This window comes from Ambystoma mexicanum, chromosome 5p (genome assembly GCF_040938575.1).
Source record: "Ambystoma mexicanum isolate Mex_15411 chromosome 5p, UKY_AmexF1_1, whole genome shotgun sequence".
Lineage (NCBI taxonomy): Eukaryota > Metazoa > Chordata > Amphibia > Caudata > Ambystomatidae > Ambystoma > Ambystoma mexicanum.
Genome location: NC_090930.1, coordinates 207,133,197 through 207,151,010, shown reverse-complemented (window position 1 = coordinate 207,151,010; position 17,814 = coordinate 207,133,197). Strand labels below are relative to the sequence as shown.

General features: G+C 45.1%; 1 protein-coding gene across 3 annotated transcripts in view; it reads right to left on the bottom strand.

The window, feature by feature from the left end:
* LOC138480861 (synaptotagmin-like protein 2) overlaps positions 1-17,814 on the bottom strand; it is a 749,121-nt gene that overhangs the window by 10,813 nt on the left and 720,494 nt on the right. For all 3 annotated transcript variants that reach the window (XM_069612635.1, XM_069612634.1, XM_069612636.1), the window contains exons 15-16: positions 14,737-14,836; positions 8,269-8,474 (exon numbers count right to left, since the gene is read on the bottom strand). In XM_069612635.1, the coding sequence (XP_069468736.1) occupies positions 8,269-8,474; positions 14,737-14,836 (306 nt within the window). The remainder of the gene's footprint in view (positions 1-8,268; positions 8,475-14,736; positions 14,837-17,814) is intronic.

Genomic DNA, 17,814 nt, shown 5'->3' with positions numbered 1-17,814 from the left:
GTATACTTGATGTTTGTGCCAGTTTAACAAATGTACTTTTTTCACAGTTCAAACACTTGCATTTTCCTGTTTGGAATGTTACTTTCATAAGCTTTTAAAACCTAATTAACTGCTAAGTAGTTTCGATACCTTGTACCAAACCTTTATTTACGTTTGTGTTTGCAATTAAGAACTATTTTAAAAAAAATCAAAAGATACTCAGGAACAATGTGCCACCTTGTTCACACATGCTGGTGATGAAAATGACAGTAAAAGGGTGCAGAGAATTTTTTCATTTAATATGTTCATGAAAACCAATAAATCAAGTATATATTGGAAATCGCTGTCTCTTGAGTACAATGTTAAAAATAAAATTGTATTTCCATTATTTCATCATTATCAGTGATGAGCAATTGAGGCTTAGCTAACATGGTAGGATGAGAGACATGTTTGTGCACTCCTGTTGAGCTACATCTTTAGGAGAGCGGCAAGGTGTGCAATGGATGCAGTGCTAAGTGGCTCTGTGCCAGGAGTCCGCTATCCCTGTTAGAGCCTCTTGGTTCCACTAATAGCGTTTGTTGTCAGAGTTTGCTTACAACCGACCCTCGCAACCCCTTCCCCCACCCCTTGTGTCTCCCCCTCTTAAATGCGCTCCCTTGCAACTTAGGCCATGTGTGCTCCCTCGCAACCTTGGCCGCTTGCCCTCCCTCCCATCGCAGGTTCCTGCATCCTGTTCGCTTGCGTGCACTCCCTTTCTTCTCCAGCCACATGCACGCACCCTCATCGCATTTACCCACATCCTGTCACTTTCGTGCGCTCCCTCACAACTTGGCTGTGTGCGATCCCTTCATCTCCAGCCGCGTGCGCTCCCTCGCATCGTTGGGCCCCCATCCTGTTCGCTTGCTTTTCCAGCCATGTGCGCACCCTCTCCTTGTAGGTCCTGTAGCTTACGTGCGCTGCATCGCTACTTGGCTGCATGTGCGCCTTGCTTCTCTAGCCACGTGCACTCGCTCGCATTGTAGATCCCCTTATCCTATTCTGCTCTCCCACTGCCTTCCTCTTGCATCTTAGCCTTTGATATTGATATTGATATTTTATTTCTATCGCGCTCGTACACAAGTGTTTCAGAGCGCGACAAGGTAAGGGAGGGGAACAGGGGAGAACAAAACAGTGATCATACTAGGCCCAGTGACATTGAGAACGCGCAAGTGCATGGGAGTGGGGGAGGGGAAAAGTGCATGGAAGGGGGAGAAGTGGAAAGTGCGAAGCAGAGGAGAAACAGATAAATAACAATAAATAAATAATAAAGGCAACAAACAGTTTTAGTGCAGCCAGCAATTTGCAAGTGCTAGGTTTAAGGCAGCAGACAGGGTAGGTCCGATAAGTGCAGGAAGAAAAAGGGTGGGGGCTGTATGGGTACAGCTACAGACCCCAGTGCAAGGGGTGGCCTGGAGGCAGTGCGGGAGGGTGGCAGGGTGAGCAGGTACCTGGGCCCGGAGGACAGAGGGTGGCCAGGTACATGGTGCCAAGAGAGAACAGATCAGCAGGGGAGAGGGGGAGCGATTGCAGAAGAAAAGAGGAAGGTCTTGAGGTGCTTCCGGAACCAGAGATGGTTCTCCTCAAGTTTTAGAGTGGCAGGGAGGCTGTTCCAGAGGGAGGCCCCAGCCGAAGACAGACATCTACCCCCAGCTCGTTTCTTTGAAAAACGACTGACCCTGAGGGAGTTGGAGGTAGAGGAGTGAAGAGCTCGAGAGGGGAGGTATTTGCAGAGGAATAGCTGAAGGTGGTTCTTTGATCCCTTCCTTGTGGTAACCTTCCTTGATCTATTGTGTACTGTTTTTGACACTGTGATGTGCTCCATGGTTTCTTTTTTCTAGGTTCATGTTGTGTTCTGTGCCTTGTTGATGGTATTGACTTTGTGTTGATCTCCACGGTTCTGATATTGTATTGTTCGCCACGGTTTGTGGCACTACATTGCATTGCCTGCATTCTTCATTTCTAGGTTCCCTGTTGTGCTCTGTGTTTACTTTATGGTTCTGTACTGAATTTGCATTCTTTACCTCTAGGTCCACTGTGTGCTCTGCTCATTGGTTTTGGTTCTGTATTACATCTGCATTGTTTACTTCCATGTTTCCAGGTTGTGCCCTGTTCTTTGATGTTGTTTCTGTATTGCATCTGTTTTATAGGACAATTTTTCTTGTTCTTTGTTGTGCCCCCCTCCCTTTCATGTCCCCCTTGTACCTACCTCCTGTCTGCCCCCACCCTGGGCCTCCTCTCTCCTGGCTGGGGCTCCCCTCTCCCTATCCCCTATTTCCTCCCTGCAAACCCTATGGTGCTCTCTGTCCCACCTATCCTTTCAAACTTCTATTGACTCTCCTATCCCTCTCACTAAGTCTGGCAGGAAGATGCTCACAAGGGACATCCTGGTCTCCAACCCAGGCCTCCCTATCACTTATACCTACACCAGTGCTTTCTTCAGGCCAACCTTTACCGACATACTCTTTGTTGTTCCCTCTCCAGGCCTATGGACCCCCCCATATGGTCTCTGTTCTCTCTCTTATTTTCCTCTTCTCACATTAATGGTGACACCTGGTGGAACATCCTCCAGGCCCCCTTCCACTCCTCTTAGACCATCATTAATGTCTACTTAAATGGCATCGTCTTGGTCCAGGTCACTCAGGCCAATCTCCTCCTTTTTGATAAACGCTTTCCACGCCTTATCAACTTCCTTTGCTCTCCTGCTATCCCCTCTATCACTGGCTCCTCTGTCAACTCCTTCCTCAGCCACCTCTTCAGGACCCCCTGCTGCTTTTCCGGCCACCCTTTTGCCTCCCTCCTCTGTAACCCCCATGGCACTCTCTTTTCCCTCTCTGACTACACTGCCTTCTCTTCCTTCCCCCTCTGCCCATCCTCGAGCATCTTCAACACTTCTGCAGGGCATACCCCTGACCTGTGCCCCTCCCCAGAAGTCTTTCAAATGAGGCAACCTGCTCCACATTGCTACTCTCAACTCTTGTTCAGCTTTCAAACATTCATCTGACATCTGCCCTCTCCTGGAAGAGCTTGATTTGGATGTACTCGGTCTCACCGAGACTTGGTTCACGACCAGCTCTGTCACGAGTTTTGACACCTTCCTTCCCGATGGCTACAAGAACCTCTCCGAGCCCAGAACCAACCATCCAGGTGGGGTGCAGCCTTGATTTTCCGAGAGTGGTACCCTGCTTCTATCATTCCAATGCAGGACTATCCTTCCTTTGAATGCCTGGTCTGCAGGCTCTCTATCTATCCTGGCCTCTCTCTCACTGTGGCCACTATCTACAGGCCACCTGGCCAGGTCACCCTCTTCCTCTCTGAGTGGGCTGATCTCTGCTCCTCCCTCCTTGCCTCTTCCTCTCAACTTCCCCTCCTCACAGCCCCGAACATCGAGCTGGATGCTACCAGCCCTTCTTCGGGACTCCTTTGCAACCTCTGCGATTCTCTCTCTCTCTGTCTCTCACTATCTCTCTCTCTCTCTCTCTCTCTCTCTCTCTCTTTCTCACTCTCTCTATTCTTCCCTCTGGCCTGACTCACTGTGCAGGGCACACCCTGGATGTTCTGATCTTCTCAGACCTTCCCTTGTCTAACCCCCCACCACACCTTTCCTCACACCTCTCTCTCTCTACCCCTCATGACAAGCGGACTTCAGCACTGCCACCTACCTTCTCGGTCATCCGATCCATGAAGCGTGTGTCAGTTGCGGCTTTTGCCCCTACTTTCTCTCCTCCTCCTGCACCTTTGGCTGACTCACACCCTGACACAGTCTTCTAACCTTCCTCTCTCTATCTCTAACACTCTGGATGTCCTTGCCCCTGTCATGAGGATTCGCTTGAAGCCCAAATCCAAGTGCAACTCTTGGTACGATTCCGACCTTGTCACCCTTAAACACAAGTCTAGGGTGGCGGAGAGGAAGTGGTGGCAGAGTCTCTGTCCTCTCTAAGAAGAGAGCCCACATCCAAACCCGTGGCTCTGCGACATCTAACAACTCGGCCGAACTTTTCAAAATCTGTAAGGAGCTGGCCAATCCTGCTGCAGTCTCTACCTCTCCTATTCGTCCCAGCCCCTCTGCACGGCCTTAGCTTCTCATTTCACCACTAAAACTCTGGACATCCTGTTCACCCTCTGTTCCTCTACCTCCTCTTCTTTCTCCTTCTCTACCACTCCTGGCATGTCTGAGGCCGGCTCTGCTCCTTCTTTCTCCTCCTTTCCCCTGTTCACCCCTGACAATGTTTCTAGACAAATCTGATCTATGAAAGTCTTGTCAAAGACAGAATTGGATGAGCTTGAAGTTAACCGAATCTTCAGCCTGATTGAAAACTCGATGCTGAATAATTATCTGGCTCTGAATAGGGCTAAGACTGAGTTAATGATTGTTGTCTCCCCACATTCTCTGAAGGTTCTAAATAATGTCTATGGCTCCTTCAAGCTAGGCGATGATATTATATGCCCACTCCCAAAAACTAAAATATTGGGAGTCACCCTCGACCAGTCTCTCAATATGAAAGCGCACCTGTCCTCAGTTGTGTCTTCCTCGGTTTATTATGTTAAACTGTTGTCACACCTGAGGCCTCTCATATCACAGAAAGCGCTGAAACCATTGTGAGAGCGATAATAGGGGCCAAGCTGGACTATTATTGCAGCCTATTACTAGGCATCGGCAAGTTGGCCCTACAGAAACTACAACAGGTTCAGAACTGTGCTGTGAGAGTTGTAATGGGGCTATCAAGGTGCAAACATGTTTTGGAAGCCAGGCGGGGGATTCACTGGCTTCCAGTGGAGTCCAGAATTAAATTCCGAACCCTGGTTATAACATTTAATTGTAGAATGCAAATGATGCCTCCATCTCTTCAGTGCTACATCAATGATAAAGTAAACACCAGATCGTTAAGGTCTGGTTCTTACAATCTTATGGAGCAACTTAGACCAAAAACTTCAAAGGTGGAGAATGGGGCTTTTGCTTTTAAAGCTCCCATTTTGTGGAACCAACTTCCAGATTATCTGCGCAAACATAAACTCCTGGCAATATTCAAGAAAGATCTTAAAACCTTCCTTTTTTCATGTGTATGCCTTACAGGGTAGTACTGTCTTGGAAGTATATTTCCAGCTGGCTTGATCCATTGAACCTTCTAGATAGGATTTCTTAGACTAGTATAGATGTCCTCATCTGTTGTATGTTTTGTACTTCTGTTAGAGACTTTATGCCTACGGGCCCATCGTGCGCTATATAAATATCATTTAATGTAAAAGCAGGTTCTCCCCTTCTCATCCAGAATCAACAAGGACCACATTGACACCCTTGATCCAGCCTTGTCCGATTTCCACAATCCCTCAATTGCCACTGGAACTTTCCCCTCTCCCCTCAAGCACTCCCTTTTGCACCCCCTTCTAAAGAAACCCTCGGCCGACCCTTCCTCTCCGGATAACTATCGCTGATCTCCATCTGTCCTTTCCTGGCAAAACTCCTGGAAAAGCTGGCCATCACCCAGCTTAATCTGCATACTAAATCTGTTGGTTATCTCCACGACCACCAGTCTGGCTTCCGAGCTGCAAGAAGCACGGAAACTGAACTCCTAAATACCCGTGAAGAGCTGCTCCCTTCTGTCCTCATTCTCCTCAATCTCTCGTCTCCTTTTGAAATGGTGAACCATGCTGTCCTGCTCAATTGCCTCCGTGATAACATGGGTATCACTAATCAGGCGAAGGCCTGGTTGACCTCCTTTCTCATTGACCGACCCTCGTAGGTCCAATTGGGGTCTTTACTCTCTTCTATCTCTCTCTCTGCTTGTGGTGTTCCCCAGGGGTCTATCCTCTCTCCCTGGGTTTTGAACCACTACTTGGCACCTCTTGCCCACTGCTCCGCTACTTTCTGTTCCTATTGTCAGTGTTATGCGGATGACACCCAGCTCTCTTTCAGCCACCTCTTCTCTTTCTCTCATACCAGACAGTCTGGTCACAATTCAGGAATGGTGTGCCACCAACGATCTCTGCCTGAGATCCTCCTCCTCGGGACACCGGATCCCTCCTTTCCTCTCTCTCTCTGGCTGCCCACTCTGGGCCCTCTTCCTGCTCTTTCGTGTGAGGCTAAGAACCTTAGTGTCATCTTTGACTGCACCCTCTCCTTCTCTCCTCAGACCTCTGACGTCTCTAAGAAGTCAAACTATCAGCTGCACCTCCTCAGAGGTATTCTTAATTTCCTCACTTCCCCCAGAAGCTCACTGTCTGCAGAGCTTTGGTCCTCTCTAGGCTGCAATACTGCAACCGCCTCTTTCTAAATCTCTCTGTCTCTACTCTTTGACCTTTACAGCTTATCCAGAACAGTCCTGTGAGACTTGTCCTTGGCCTCAAGCCCAGCGATTGTATCTCTCCAGCTCTGAAATCTCTTCACTGGCTCCCCATGGCTGCAAGGATCAAGTTCAAGACCATCTGCATCATCCACAAGGCTTTCTGGGGCCTGGGACCGCTCTACCTCCAACTTTCTCTTCCTAAATGTTCCTCGCTCTCTAAAGCCTAACTCTCTGAGGGTCAAACGCTTCTCCAAGCAGAGAGTTGGTGGCTGATAACTCTCTCCTCGGCTGGGGCCTCCCTCTGGAACAGCCTCCCTGCCTCTCTCAAACTTGAGCAGAACCACCTCTGGTTCCGTAAGCAACTCAAGACCTTCCTTTTCACTTCAGCTTTCTCTCTTCCTCTCCCCTGCTGATGTACCTGGCTGCTCCGCGCACCGGGCACCTGGATACCCTCTTAACTTGGGCCCAGGCTCCTGCATGTCCAGCTGCCCTCGAACTGCCTCTGGGCACCCCCAGGAGTTAAGGGTCTGTACCTGCAACCCTACAGTCCCTTCTCTTTGCATTTATGAGCCATTTGCTGGCTGTACTTATTGAGTTACCAGACCCCCCCCCCCCGACACTTCTCACCTTCCCTCTTCCCCACACTTATGCGATCTGAATAACACAGGGCCTAGTAAGATCGTTGTGTTGTTCTCCCTTTGTTTTCCCCTCCATTTCTTGTAGCGCCTAGAAACACTTGTGTACAGGCGCGTTATAAATGCCATATCATATCATATAATATCTCCACATAAGAAGCCACCTATGGGAGTGCTGAATAAGGGGGATCTGTGGAGTTAACATGCCCCCAAGGACTGCTGATGTGGACATGCATGACTGGAAAGTTGGGGGTTGGCCACAAGGCCTTGCCCTCTCAAGCCGTAAAGAGCTAGTAAAGAATCAGGGGCATGGCTGTTGTACTCTTCAGACAGTAAGTGTTCTTGCATAAAAGTTGTACTGATTTGATACTGATCTCAGATGTTAGTAAGGGCTCTTGGCTCTAAGGGGTTGGTCCCTGTTTTGCTGTTAGTTTGAGAAGTTGGTGGTGGGTTGGGTTTGTGGAAGGTGTTCACCACCACCATTCGTTTTTGCTGTAAATCAACGCTCTAGTTTGCTGCCATCATTCAGCGCGAGAGTGGTGCAGGGGTTATGCTATGCTGTGGCAAATGTGAATGGACAGCATAGGTTAGAGCAAGGATCTGCAACTTGCAGCTCAACTGCTGTTTTTGACTACGACTCCCATCTTCCCTCACCATTGACTTTGATGGGTAATGGTAATGGGAGTTGCAATCCAAAACATCTGGAGAGCCAAAGGTTGCAGTCCCATGCGTTAGAGGTTGCAGGAGCCAAGGTGGGCCTATGCTGTAAAATATGTCCATAAGTGTTGCCACGTAGATGGTTCTGAGCATGGATAGTGGACAATGGTTGCACGACTCTTCGGTAGGTCTAGAGATCCGAAGACATGGGACAGGGAGTGGGCATCAGGGTTCCATTACACTGCATTTGCAATCCATCAAATGACCGCCATTCAGTTTTGGGATCCTATTAATTAAGTGGTATCCTTAGGTTGGGGATAATTAGGAATATTGTGATTATCACAGGGTCAGCAATGGAGCCTAGCGAGAATATCTGTGGCAAACAGAAATATGCAGTACATGTATCCCTTGACACAATATGAACTAAAGGTCAGCAACATCCCACATGCGGTAATTTTCATCAATTTTCTATACCTTCCTTCCTATCAGATTCCACCCCCATTAGATGTCATTTGGAACATATAATAACTTGAAAGGTTCACAACATTGGGAGCTTTTTGGCTCACGTGTGCATTCATCTTACTAGACTTATTTAAGATCGGATATGGCTTCAGAACAAGGACCGTGTCACAAGGAAACAAAGGGTTTCCAAACCCGTAGCCTCGGAGCCTACTCACCGGTCCCAAGTCCCAGCCGGATCCCTCCCAGAAAGTGGTTGGTAAATTTCTCGTGGTCCCATATGGTCAGCTCAACACACGCGTCCTTTAAATCCTCTGTGTGGAAGCCATCGTACACGATGGTGTGGTTAAACACTGGGTTTGGATCTTTCTTGATCACCCGGGTCTTCTGGTAACTCTTCTTGCTGGTATCGGGAAGCACGTAACTGAAAGAAGGAAAATGACAGGGCAATTGATCAGTGTGTTAGAAACGCAGGGAGCATCGTTGTGATCTGAAGCCGCCACTCACTGAGGGACATCAGTGCAAGCCCATAGGATGAAACAACTCCCCCACAAACTTTCCCTGATAGCTTCAGAGCGCTTAACGTGAATAAAGATCTAGGAGCTGTAGGTTTTCAAAGATCAAAACCTTTCACAGCAATTCATAACAACCTTCTGGCCAAGGTAGTGTGCAATTTTACATGAAGTTAAAGCAAAGTGCTGAATAATCTGTCGCAGCCTTCCGATTTGTAATTCGCTATACCCTACAATTCCCCTATATTTTTAACATAACCCATAGAAACAGTTTTGTATTATGACCTAGAAACACTTGTGTATAGGCGCGTTATAAATGACTTATCATATCATATCATACCCAGTGCAAATGTTTATGCCAAGACTATTGCTAGCATTGTATTTTATTATTGAAATGCTGTACAGAGTTCACACCAAAGGGTACCTCCTGCAAGAACCAAGCAGTGCATGCTGACAAGAGAGCCCTTAAACCCAAACTAGTATTTGCAAGCCAGCCATGCCAAATGGTGCTTAACCTACAATCCATCAGTGCATTGTCCCCACTCTTCCTTTTACAGAGGCAACTCATATGCCTTCACCTGTTTAGACATTACCTCTGGTGTATGTCGGAACTGCGCCCCATGGTGAGTTTCCAAGCCTAATTCTCTACCTGCGCTCTCAGCTGCACCCCTGTGCTTGTCTATAATTATGCAACATAAGGATACAAATTAATTGGTTCCATGTCATTTCATCGTGGAATGTTTTTTTGCAGGGTTTTTATCGCAGATTTTTTTTTGGAAAAACTCATCAAATTTTTTGTTTTTATTTTGGGGGGTTTCCCTTTAATTTTTTTATATATTCCGGAATACCCACACCCAATTTATATATTTTTCTAACCCCCCCACCTAAAATTCGATGAGTTTTTTTGGGAAAAAATGTGCGGTACAATACCCTCCAAAAAAACATCCCACGATGAAAGGACGACGTACCGAATTAAATATAACTGCCTTCAATCAACGTATTGGGCCTCATTACAACCCTGGCGTTGGACCATGGTGCTATTAGCACCATGGTGCATGCCGGATTCCGCCATGGTGGATGGCGGATTTACCGCCCCATTCCAAGGTTGGCGGGGCAGTAAATCCCCATTCACCATGGCCCCTTCCCCATTCCCATTTTTGGCCCATAGGGCTCAATGGGAATGGGGAAGGCGCTAATTACGGCGCCATAAATTACGGTGCCGTAATTAGCACCAAGGTCCCTTAGCGGGTTGGACTTTAACGCCTGCAAAAAGCAGGCGTTAAAGTGTGAATTGGGCGTTAAGGGTTTAACGGCACCGCAGCCTTTTACGGCGCCGTTAACTTCTTAACGCCAGGGTTGTAATGAGGCCCATTGGTTTAGTATTCTTGTCTAATGTATCTGCTTTGTGATAGGTTACTTGATCTAACCAGCCTTAAGGTGAATTCACATAGCCACAAGCACCGTTCTACATATATATGTATATTTCAGACGACCTGACGTCAGAGTACACAGAAGCCAGGTGGCGGCCTAGCAGATTTTCAGAACTTGGGATATGTTTTGCAAAGTTGACCACATTCAACACTGTCAACAACAATAGCCTGTCAGAACATATGGTGAGGATTTGCTCTTTCCTGGGGGACCACACCCAGACTGTTTCTCTCCCTCTCTTCACCAGTAAAACTGTGGTGTTCCCCAGGGGCTCAGCACGCTTCCATCTTTCCCTCAATGCTTATCTGCGCCACTTGATGGACCTCCATGGTTATGGCTCCTGTGGCTCCTCCACTGGTGACACCCAGATTCTGATTCATTTCGACCAGAATGTGGGTGACTTCTGTCATCACCTCGATAAAAAATGCATGACCTCTTTGACCTCCTGGAGGGCTGCAAACTAGCTTAACTTAAATTCTAATGAAACAGGAATGTTGGGGGCTGCAAATTCCAGCCTTTGCAAGCACTGTTATTGCCTCTGGGAGTAAGGTTCCCTCCATCATCTGCTCTGGCAGGTTGCAATCTCAGCATTCTATTTGACTTTGAGCTCTCATTGACCGCCCATCTTGGAAAAGCCTCTAGCTCCTAAATCTTTGCCTCAAAAGTTATCTGGAAAATTCTTCCCTTCCCTTCCTTATACGCATGTGTATTATAGCTCAGTGGCAACGCGCTTGTCTTGGAAGCAAGACAACGCAGAGCAACACAGGTTCGAATCCAGGATCCGTGCTTAGAAACCTCTTCGGTATAAAGCGCGTTATAAAAAAACAATTATAATTATAATTCCTCCTCCTACATCGTAGACCGGCGGCTATTTCACCCCCAGTTCCCAAGAATGCTCCCCATCTGGGCCTTCCTCAATGATCTTTGAAGAAGACTGGAGCTTACTCAGAGCAGAACAGCTCAATCATTATTTACCCACTCTTGTTGATCTTATACTGCTAGTACTAAGCTCCGTAGACTGCATTTGCTTCCAGTTATACAAGCCCTCTGATTGGTGCACTGTGGCACACATGGTTTGGTCTATCCTTTCTTCAGGACAAGCTCTCGAGAAACTTTAATGCTTGCTTTCTGTGCTCATCAATGTGTCTATTACTGATGCTACCTCCCGCTCTGCTCATCGATGAGTTTATTACTGATGGTACCATCCTCTCTGCTCGTTTATTACTCATGGTACCTCATTCGCTACTCATCAATGAGTTTATTACTGATGGTACCCCCCTCTCTGCTCATCGATGAGATTATTACTGATGGTACCTCCCACTCTGCTCATCGGTGAGTTTATTACTGATGATACCTCCCTCTCTGCTCATCGATGAGTTTATTACTGATGGTACCTCCCACTCTGCTCATCGATGTGCTTATTAACAATGGTACCTCACTCTCTGTGCTCATTGATGCGTTTATTACTGAGGGTACCTCATTCTCTGCTCATCAATGTGTTTATTAGTGATGATACCTCGCTCGCTGCTCATCAATGTGCTGATTAATGATGGCACCTCTCTCTCTCTGCTCATCGAAGTGTTTATCACTGATGGTACCTCATTCTCTGCTCACTCTCAGTATTCCCATGATGTTGAGTGTCTCTTTTTGGTCCTGGCATCTCACAATTAGTATAAATATTCTTCCCCTTACGATGAAATCCGTGATCAACCACTTATTCTTTCACCAACCTATCACAACCATTCTATTCTCAGGGAGCCTCTAAACCTTCTTCCCTCAGTGGGATATCTTGTGCTGCCAATGCCATGAAGCCTTTTGATGCATGTTTGCATTCTGCAAGAACATACCAAAACCTGCAGCCGTGCGCACAGGATACTTTAACCACACTGAAGGAAGTTGTGTGTATGTGTGGGCAGCTTAATTGGTGAACTAGTGACGAACGGCAATGCAGCCTCAATCCACATGAATATGAAAAAAGCAATTGTGAGCTGAGCGGGGTGTGCCCATCTGACATCCATATTCGTGAACACCAGTGAAAGTGACATTGACCCTTACCACCCCCATGAGCAATTCAGTTCCTCTGGTTTTTCAAGGATGATTCACCTTTTGTGATCATCGTATTTAGTGTAAGGTTGCAGAAGATTGATTGCGTTATAAAAACTAAAATACATGCCACGCAACTGGTCGCATATACTTAAAATAACATCTGAAAACACACAAGTAAATTATAGGAACTAGGAGAGTTGGCAGCGGGTGGGACTTGCTTCGCAGTTTCCATGGTTCATGCACACCAACATCCAGCAAGAGAGGAGTGCCAATCATATCACATCATAACATATCATATCATATCACATCATATCATATCACATCATATCATATCACATCATAACATATATCATATCATATCACATCATACCATATCACATCACATCATATCATATCACATCATAACATATCATATCACATCATAACATATCATATCATATCACATCACATCATATCACATCATAACATATCATATCACATCATAACATATCATATCATATCACATCACATCATATCACATCATATCATATCATATCATATCACATCATATCATATCACATCATATAATATCACATCATAACATATATCATATCATATCACATCATATCATATCACATCACATCACATCATATCATATCACATCATAACATATCATATCACATCATAACATATCACATCATAACATATCATATCACATCATAACATATCATATCATATCACATCATAACATATCACATCATAACATATCACATCATAACATATATCATATCACATCACATCATATCATATCACATCATAACATATCATATCACATCATATCATATCACATCATATCATATCATATCACATCACATCACATCATATCACATCATATCATATCACATCATAACATAACATCATATCACATCATAACATATCATATCATATCACATCATAGCACATCATAACATATATCATATCATATCATATCATAACATATCACATCATAACATATCATATCATATCATATCACATCATAACATATCATATCATATCATATCACATCATATCCTTGTCTGCTTTTTCCGTGGCAAAGATTGCTCAGAAATGTGCTAACACAAAATCAACCAATCTAACATTTGACGATAACTACAAAGAGAAGGCCCCTGTGCAGAATGTACTGAAATCCAAGTTTCCTATGCCCTTGGGTTCAATAAAGTGAGTACAAGCCACAGACATCTCATGGCAGCTGTGGAGTTACAGAGAGATACCTTTAGACTGGGTCACTGCTTCACGCTTGAGCGGATTCCCCTTAGGATAGGAACTTGGCTTTACCCTCAAGAACCTAATGTCTCTTTCATTAATTACATTGCTTCTACCTTAAATGAAAAAACTTTTAATGAAAAGCAAGTGATTGGCCCATTTGTTCAGGCAACTTGTATTTCTAGACAACGCTGAGTCAAATACATGCTGCAAGTCATGCACCGAAACGATGATGACGCGGAGAGGCAAACGTCCAATGAACAGCCTTCCTAGTCTTGCTACGCCAGATAAAACACAATGCACCCCAAACCCTATATTTACCCCAAAGAAGCAACAACTCTGACACAAGCAGACGACGATGCCTCAGAACAGGTCCCATGAGGAATTAGGCAAAAATTCCACTATCGAGTAAAGTGGCCAACAGGCATCCATGTGCACAAAGTGCTGCCGTGGCACAGGCGTCTTCAATCTATTACTATGTAGGCTTTGCTACAGGTCTGGTGGAGATGGTGAAAAAGCTTCCAATCCTATAGTACTTCTATACAGAATTGGGAGGTGCTATTATGCGTGTGTGCATTTCAGCCATTAAAGTTATGCAAGCGCGGCCAAGGCCCTGCTCGTCACCCAGGTCTGAATGGCGTGTGGATGGGCGCAGCAGAGGTAAACTATGAGCTAAACAGGGGTGGATTGTGTTAAAGGAGATAGAGAGTCATGTGAGAAGCTACACTTCAATTTCTTTGTCATTAAAGATAGCTTAATTCTTATAGCAGAGGTGGTGTGCAATAGTGTTTGTGTCGTATGTGAGTGCAGGGTGTGTGGAATGAGCCCATGCCTTCTGCTAAGTTACGAAGTTGTGGTGTTTGAGGAGAGAACATGGGTTAGTTGTACAAACAACGTCTACATCCTGTGTTCCATCTATGTAGAAAGAGCAGTGATACGTATCACAGATGCAATAAGTGCTAAATGAATACACAATACTCAATACATAAGGATAACCCCTCTGCAAAACACCAACACAAATGATATTATAAAATGACCTTTGTCCATTTACGCATCCCCCTGCACGATTCGTACATTTGATAGCACTGTCGAATGACTATGAACAACATTGGCAAGCATGGGATCCGCAAAATGGCATGACCTTATCTGAATAATTGATTTAGGTTTTTAAGGTCGGAATTGATAGATCGCCCATTTGCAAATATCAATGGTCTCCCAATACATCCAAGTCACTGCCTCTATTTCCCACGTTTGAAGTTACAGTTTTCTCATGGGCTTCCTAAAATGAGTACAGGCTTGTGTTCGCATCGAACATGCACTGCTTATGAAGTTGAAGCATTATACATCAAAATACATGAACCTATCCCATCAACCTGATATTGAAAATGGGCTAAATACATGCTAACACACTCACAATGCTTGGCGTGGAACGCAAAGAGGATTTGCGTAAAAACATACCATTTTACGAAGGAATCAACACCTGATGGTCGAAGCTGAAGCAGATCCTTGGTATCTTTGACCCAGATATGAACTTCTCCAGAAGAAGGATGCTTTGGACCTATGATATACGAAAGTTAGTTAACTAGACAGTCTGAGGACAATCTAATTATTCTGCATCATAATGAGACATGTTCTCAGAAGTAGTGTTGATGCACATATCTGTGCACAGCAAATCAACATGTGCATATGGAAACTCCTGTGTACAGTTGCGTTATGAATGCCATATCATATTATATCATGTATGTCCTAGATGCATTAAACTGACTTTTGTATCTCCATTGAGCTGGAACCCCTAATGGATGTGCCAGAACTGGGCAGGAAGCCGCCTCCTGCATATTCATGAACTTGCACAGGAGCACGCGGTGTAAGGGTGAGGGGAAACACTGTTAAAATAGACCAATATGTAGATAGTACATAAATAATATTAAACAATGAGGAGCGGGTGGAGACAATCCTTGTAATAAACACATACTGGAACCCAAACCAATTACAGACTACTCGTACTTGAAGTCAATGGAAACGGTGTTGGATGAAGCAACCACGACTCACCAATGTAACCACGTGATAATTAACAGCAGTCTAAACGCAATATGCCCCGAGATCTTTGACCAAAGATTACATCTACCAAGATCGTCCCCAATTCCCATGAGAGGTAGGAGATGGGAGGCCTTAATGGCTGAAAGAGATGTGCACATCTTGCATTGGATGAGACAAAAATTAAATGTATCAGTTCCAACCCGGGAACGAGCAGACCAAAGCAGAACCATCGATCACACCTTCGTCTCGGAAGAGCTGCTAGCCTTGACAGACCGTTTTGAAGTTAAAAGGACACTAAACAGCAATCACAACATCTTGGTCACAACTTGGACAGCGTCACAACTACCTCAACATCGAATGCTCCAATACATAGAAGCAAATACAGGCGGTAATCCTGTAAGAATATCTAAGAAGTTAATAAGACAAATATCCGAAGCATACCGAGGGATTATTACCAGGAATGATAAATTCCTCTACAACGATAATTTGTAAGTGGACTGTGTACCCCTACTGACAAGTTATACTTTGAAAAAACAAATAAGGTGAATCAGGTGAACTCCCACACTCACTCACGCAACCTACAGCTAGTAGAACGAAGAAGAATCCTACGCCAAATAAAGAAGGCAATACAAAAAAACTCATTGGAAAACCAAAGAAGATTCAAGTTAGCTAGAACAAGCTATAAAAACTGGCTGATACACCATGGCCTCGAATTATATCAGCAGGATTCAGAAGAAATGCTGCAGGCAGTGTGTGGCAGGAACACAAAGGAGTTTTGGTCCCTAATAAAGGGAACCGCCAATAATAACAACGACCATGTCCAAAACAAGGTGGGTGAATCCCAGTGGGTGGAACACTTCTCAAAACTATATCAACCGCCAACGAGAGCAACCCAAGCGCCTCAAGAAGACATCTCAAGAGAAGATGCCTGGGAAATCCCATGTGATCCGAGTCCATCAGGACCAAAATCATAAAATTAAAGAACTCGGGAGGCTCCGGCACAGATGGGATCACCAATATGGACCTAAAACAACACCCGGAAGATTGGGCTGGTCTTATCGGTAACATCCTTTACAACTGCAACCTGGGCAAAGCAATTCCACCATCGTGGAAGACAGCAAACATTGTCCCGATTTTCAAAAGGGACTCAAAAGAAGACCCACGACAATACAGGCCCATAGCGCTTCTGGACGTTATCAGTGAAGTCTTCAGCTCTTTTGCCTTAGACGCTTTCCAGACCTGGCTGAAAGATGCAGATTACATCGACCCGTTCAAGACAGGATTTGTTAAAAACACAGGAACCACATTAAACATACTTTTGCTAAGCAGTTTAAAGGCCAAAGTCCTGCAGGGTGGCCACACGATATATATGGCCTTTGTCGACCTGGTCCAGGCGTTCGACCGGGTTGTCAGGGCACGCCTTTGGCAAAAACTGGACAAACATAACTGTCCGCTACCCGTGATAGGACCCATCAAAGCTCTCTACCAAGACACAACTCTGAGGGTAAGACTCAGCCGTGCAGGACAGCTGTCAGAATAGATTTGTACAGCTGGAGGCGTCAAACAGGGGTGCTCTTTGTCCCCGGGTCTGTACAACGCCTAAACGGCTGACTTTGCTGAGTCTGAAAAGGATGTAAGAGTTTTCCACCGATATTAGGAGACTCGAGGATCGTGAAACTACTTAATGCAGATGACATCATCCTGCTGGACTATACCCCGGTCGGTCTTCAAAGACAACTGAACAACCTACTGAATTGTTTAGAGAACAACAATTTAGAGCTGAACAAGACCAAAACCAAAATCATGACTTTTAAAAAAAGATCGAAAAAAACAGAAACATCGAAATGGTACAGCGAAGAAGTTCGGTTGGAGAAAGTGACCTGCTTTAAATATCTAGGAGTAATGCTAAATATCAACATACTGGAAACACTGATCTAAGACTCGCTGCGCAAAAAATTGAAAAGATTAACTAACCAAGCAATGGCTGTATATAGGAAATTTGGCTGCTTTTCTTTGATCCCGGCAATTAACTTCTTCAAGGCAAAAGTGCTGACAAGCTTACTATGCGGCACAGAAGCCATGCCACAAATTCCTAAAAAAAATGGCTGAAATTTGAGGGCTATTTCTGGAGAAGTCTTGGTTTAACTCAATCAACTCCAATGGCCCTCATTAAGTGCAAATTATGCCTGCCATCGCTAAAATCAACAAACGCCAGAAACACACTGATGCTGTGTAGAAAGGTCATCCTCCAACCAAGTGCAAAATACTTGATATAGTAAAGAAAGAAATGGACAGTGGCAAGAACCAGATGCTGACAAGTTGGACCGTAGAAAACAACAAACTCTTAGATGACTTGAGTACCACTGAAGAGAACCTATTCACAAACCCAAATAAAGTCATAAAGAAGCTGACAGAAAGGGACTGGATAAAGACCTTAGAGGCCGCTGAGACATACAATCTGACCAAGAACTTTCCAGCAGCTCTAATGAAAGTCAACAA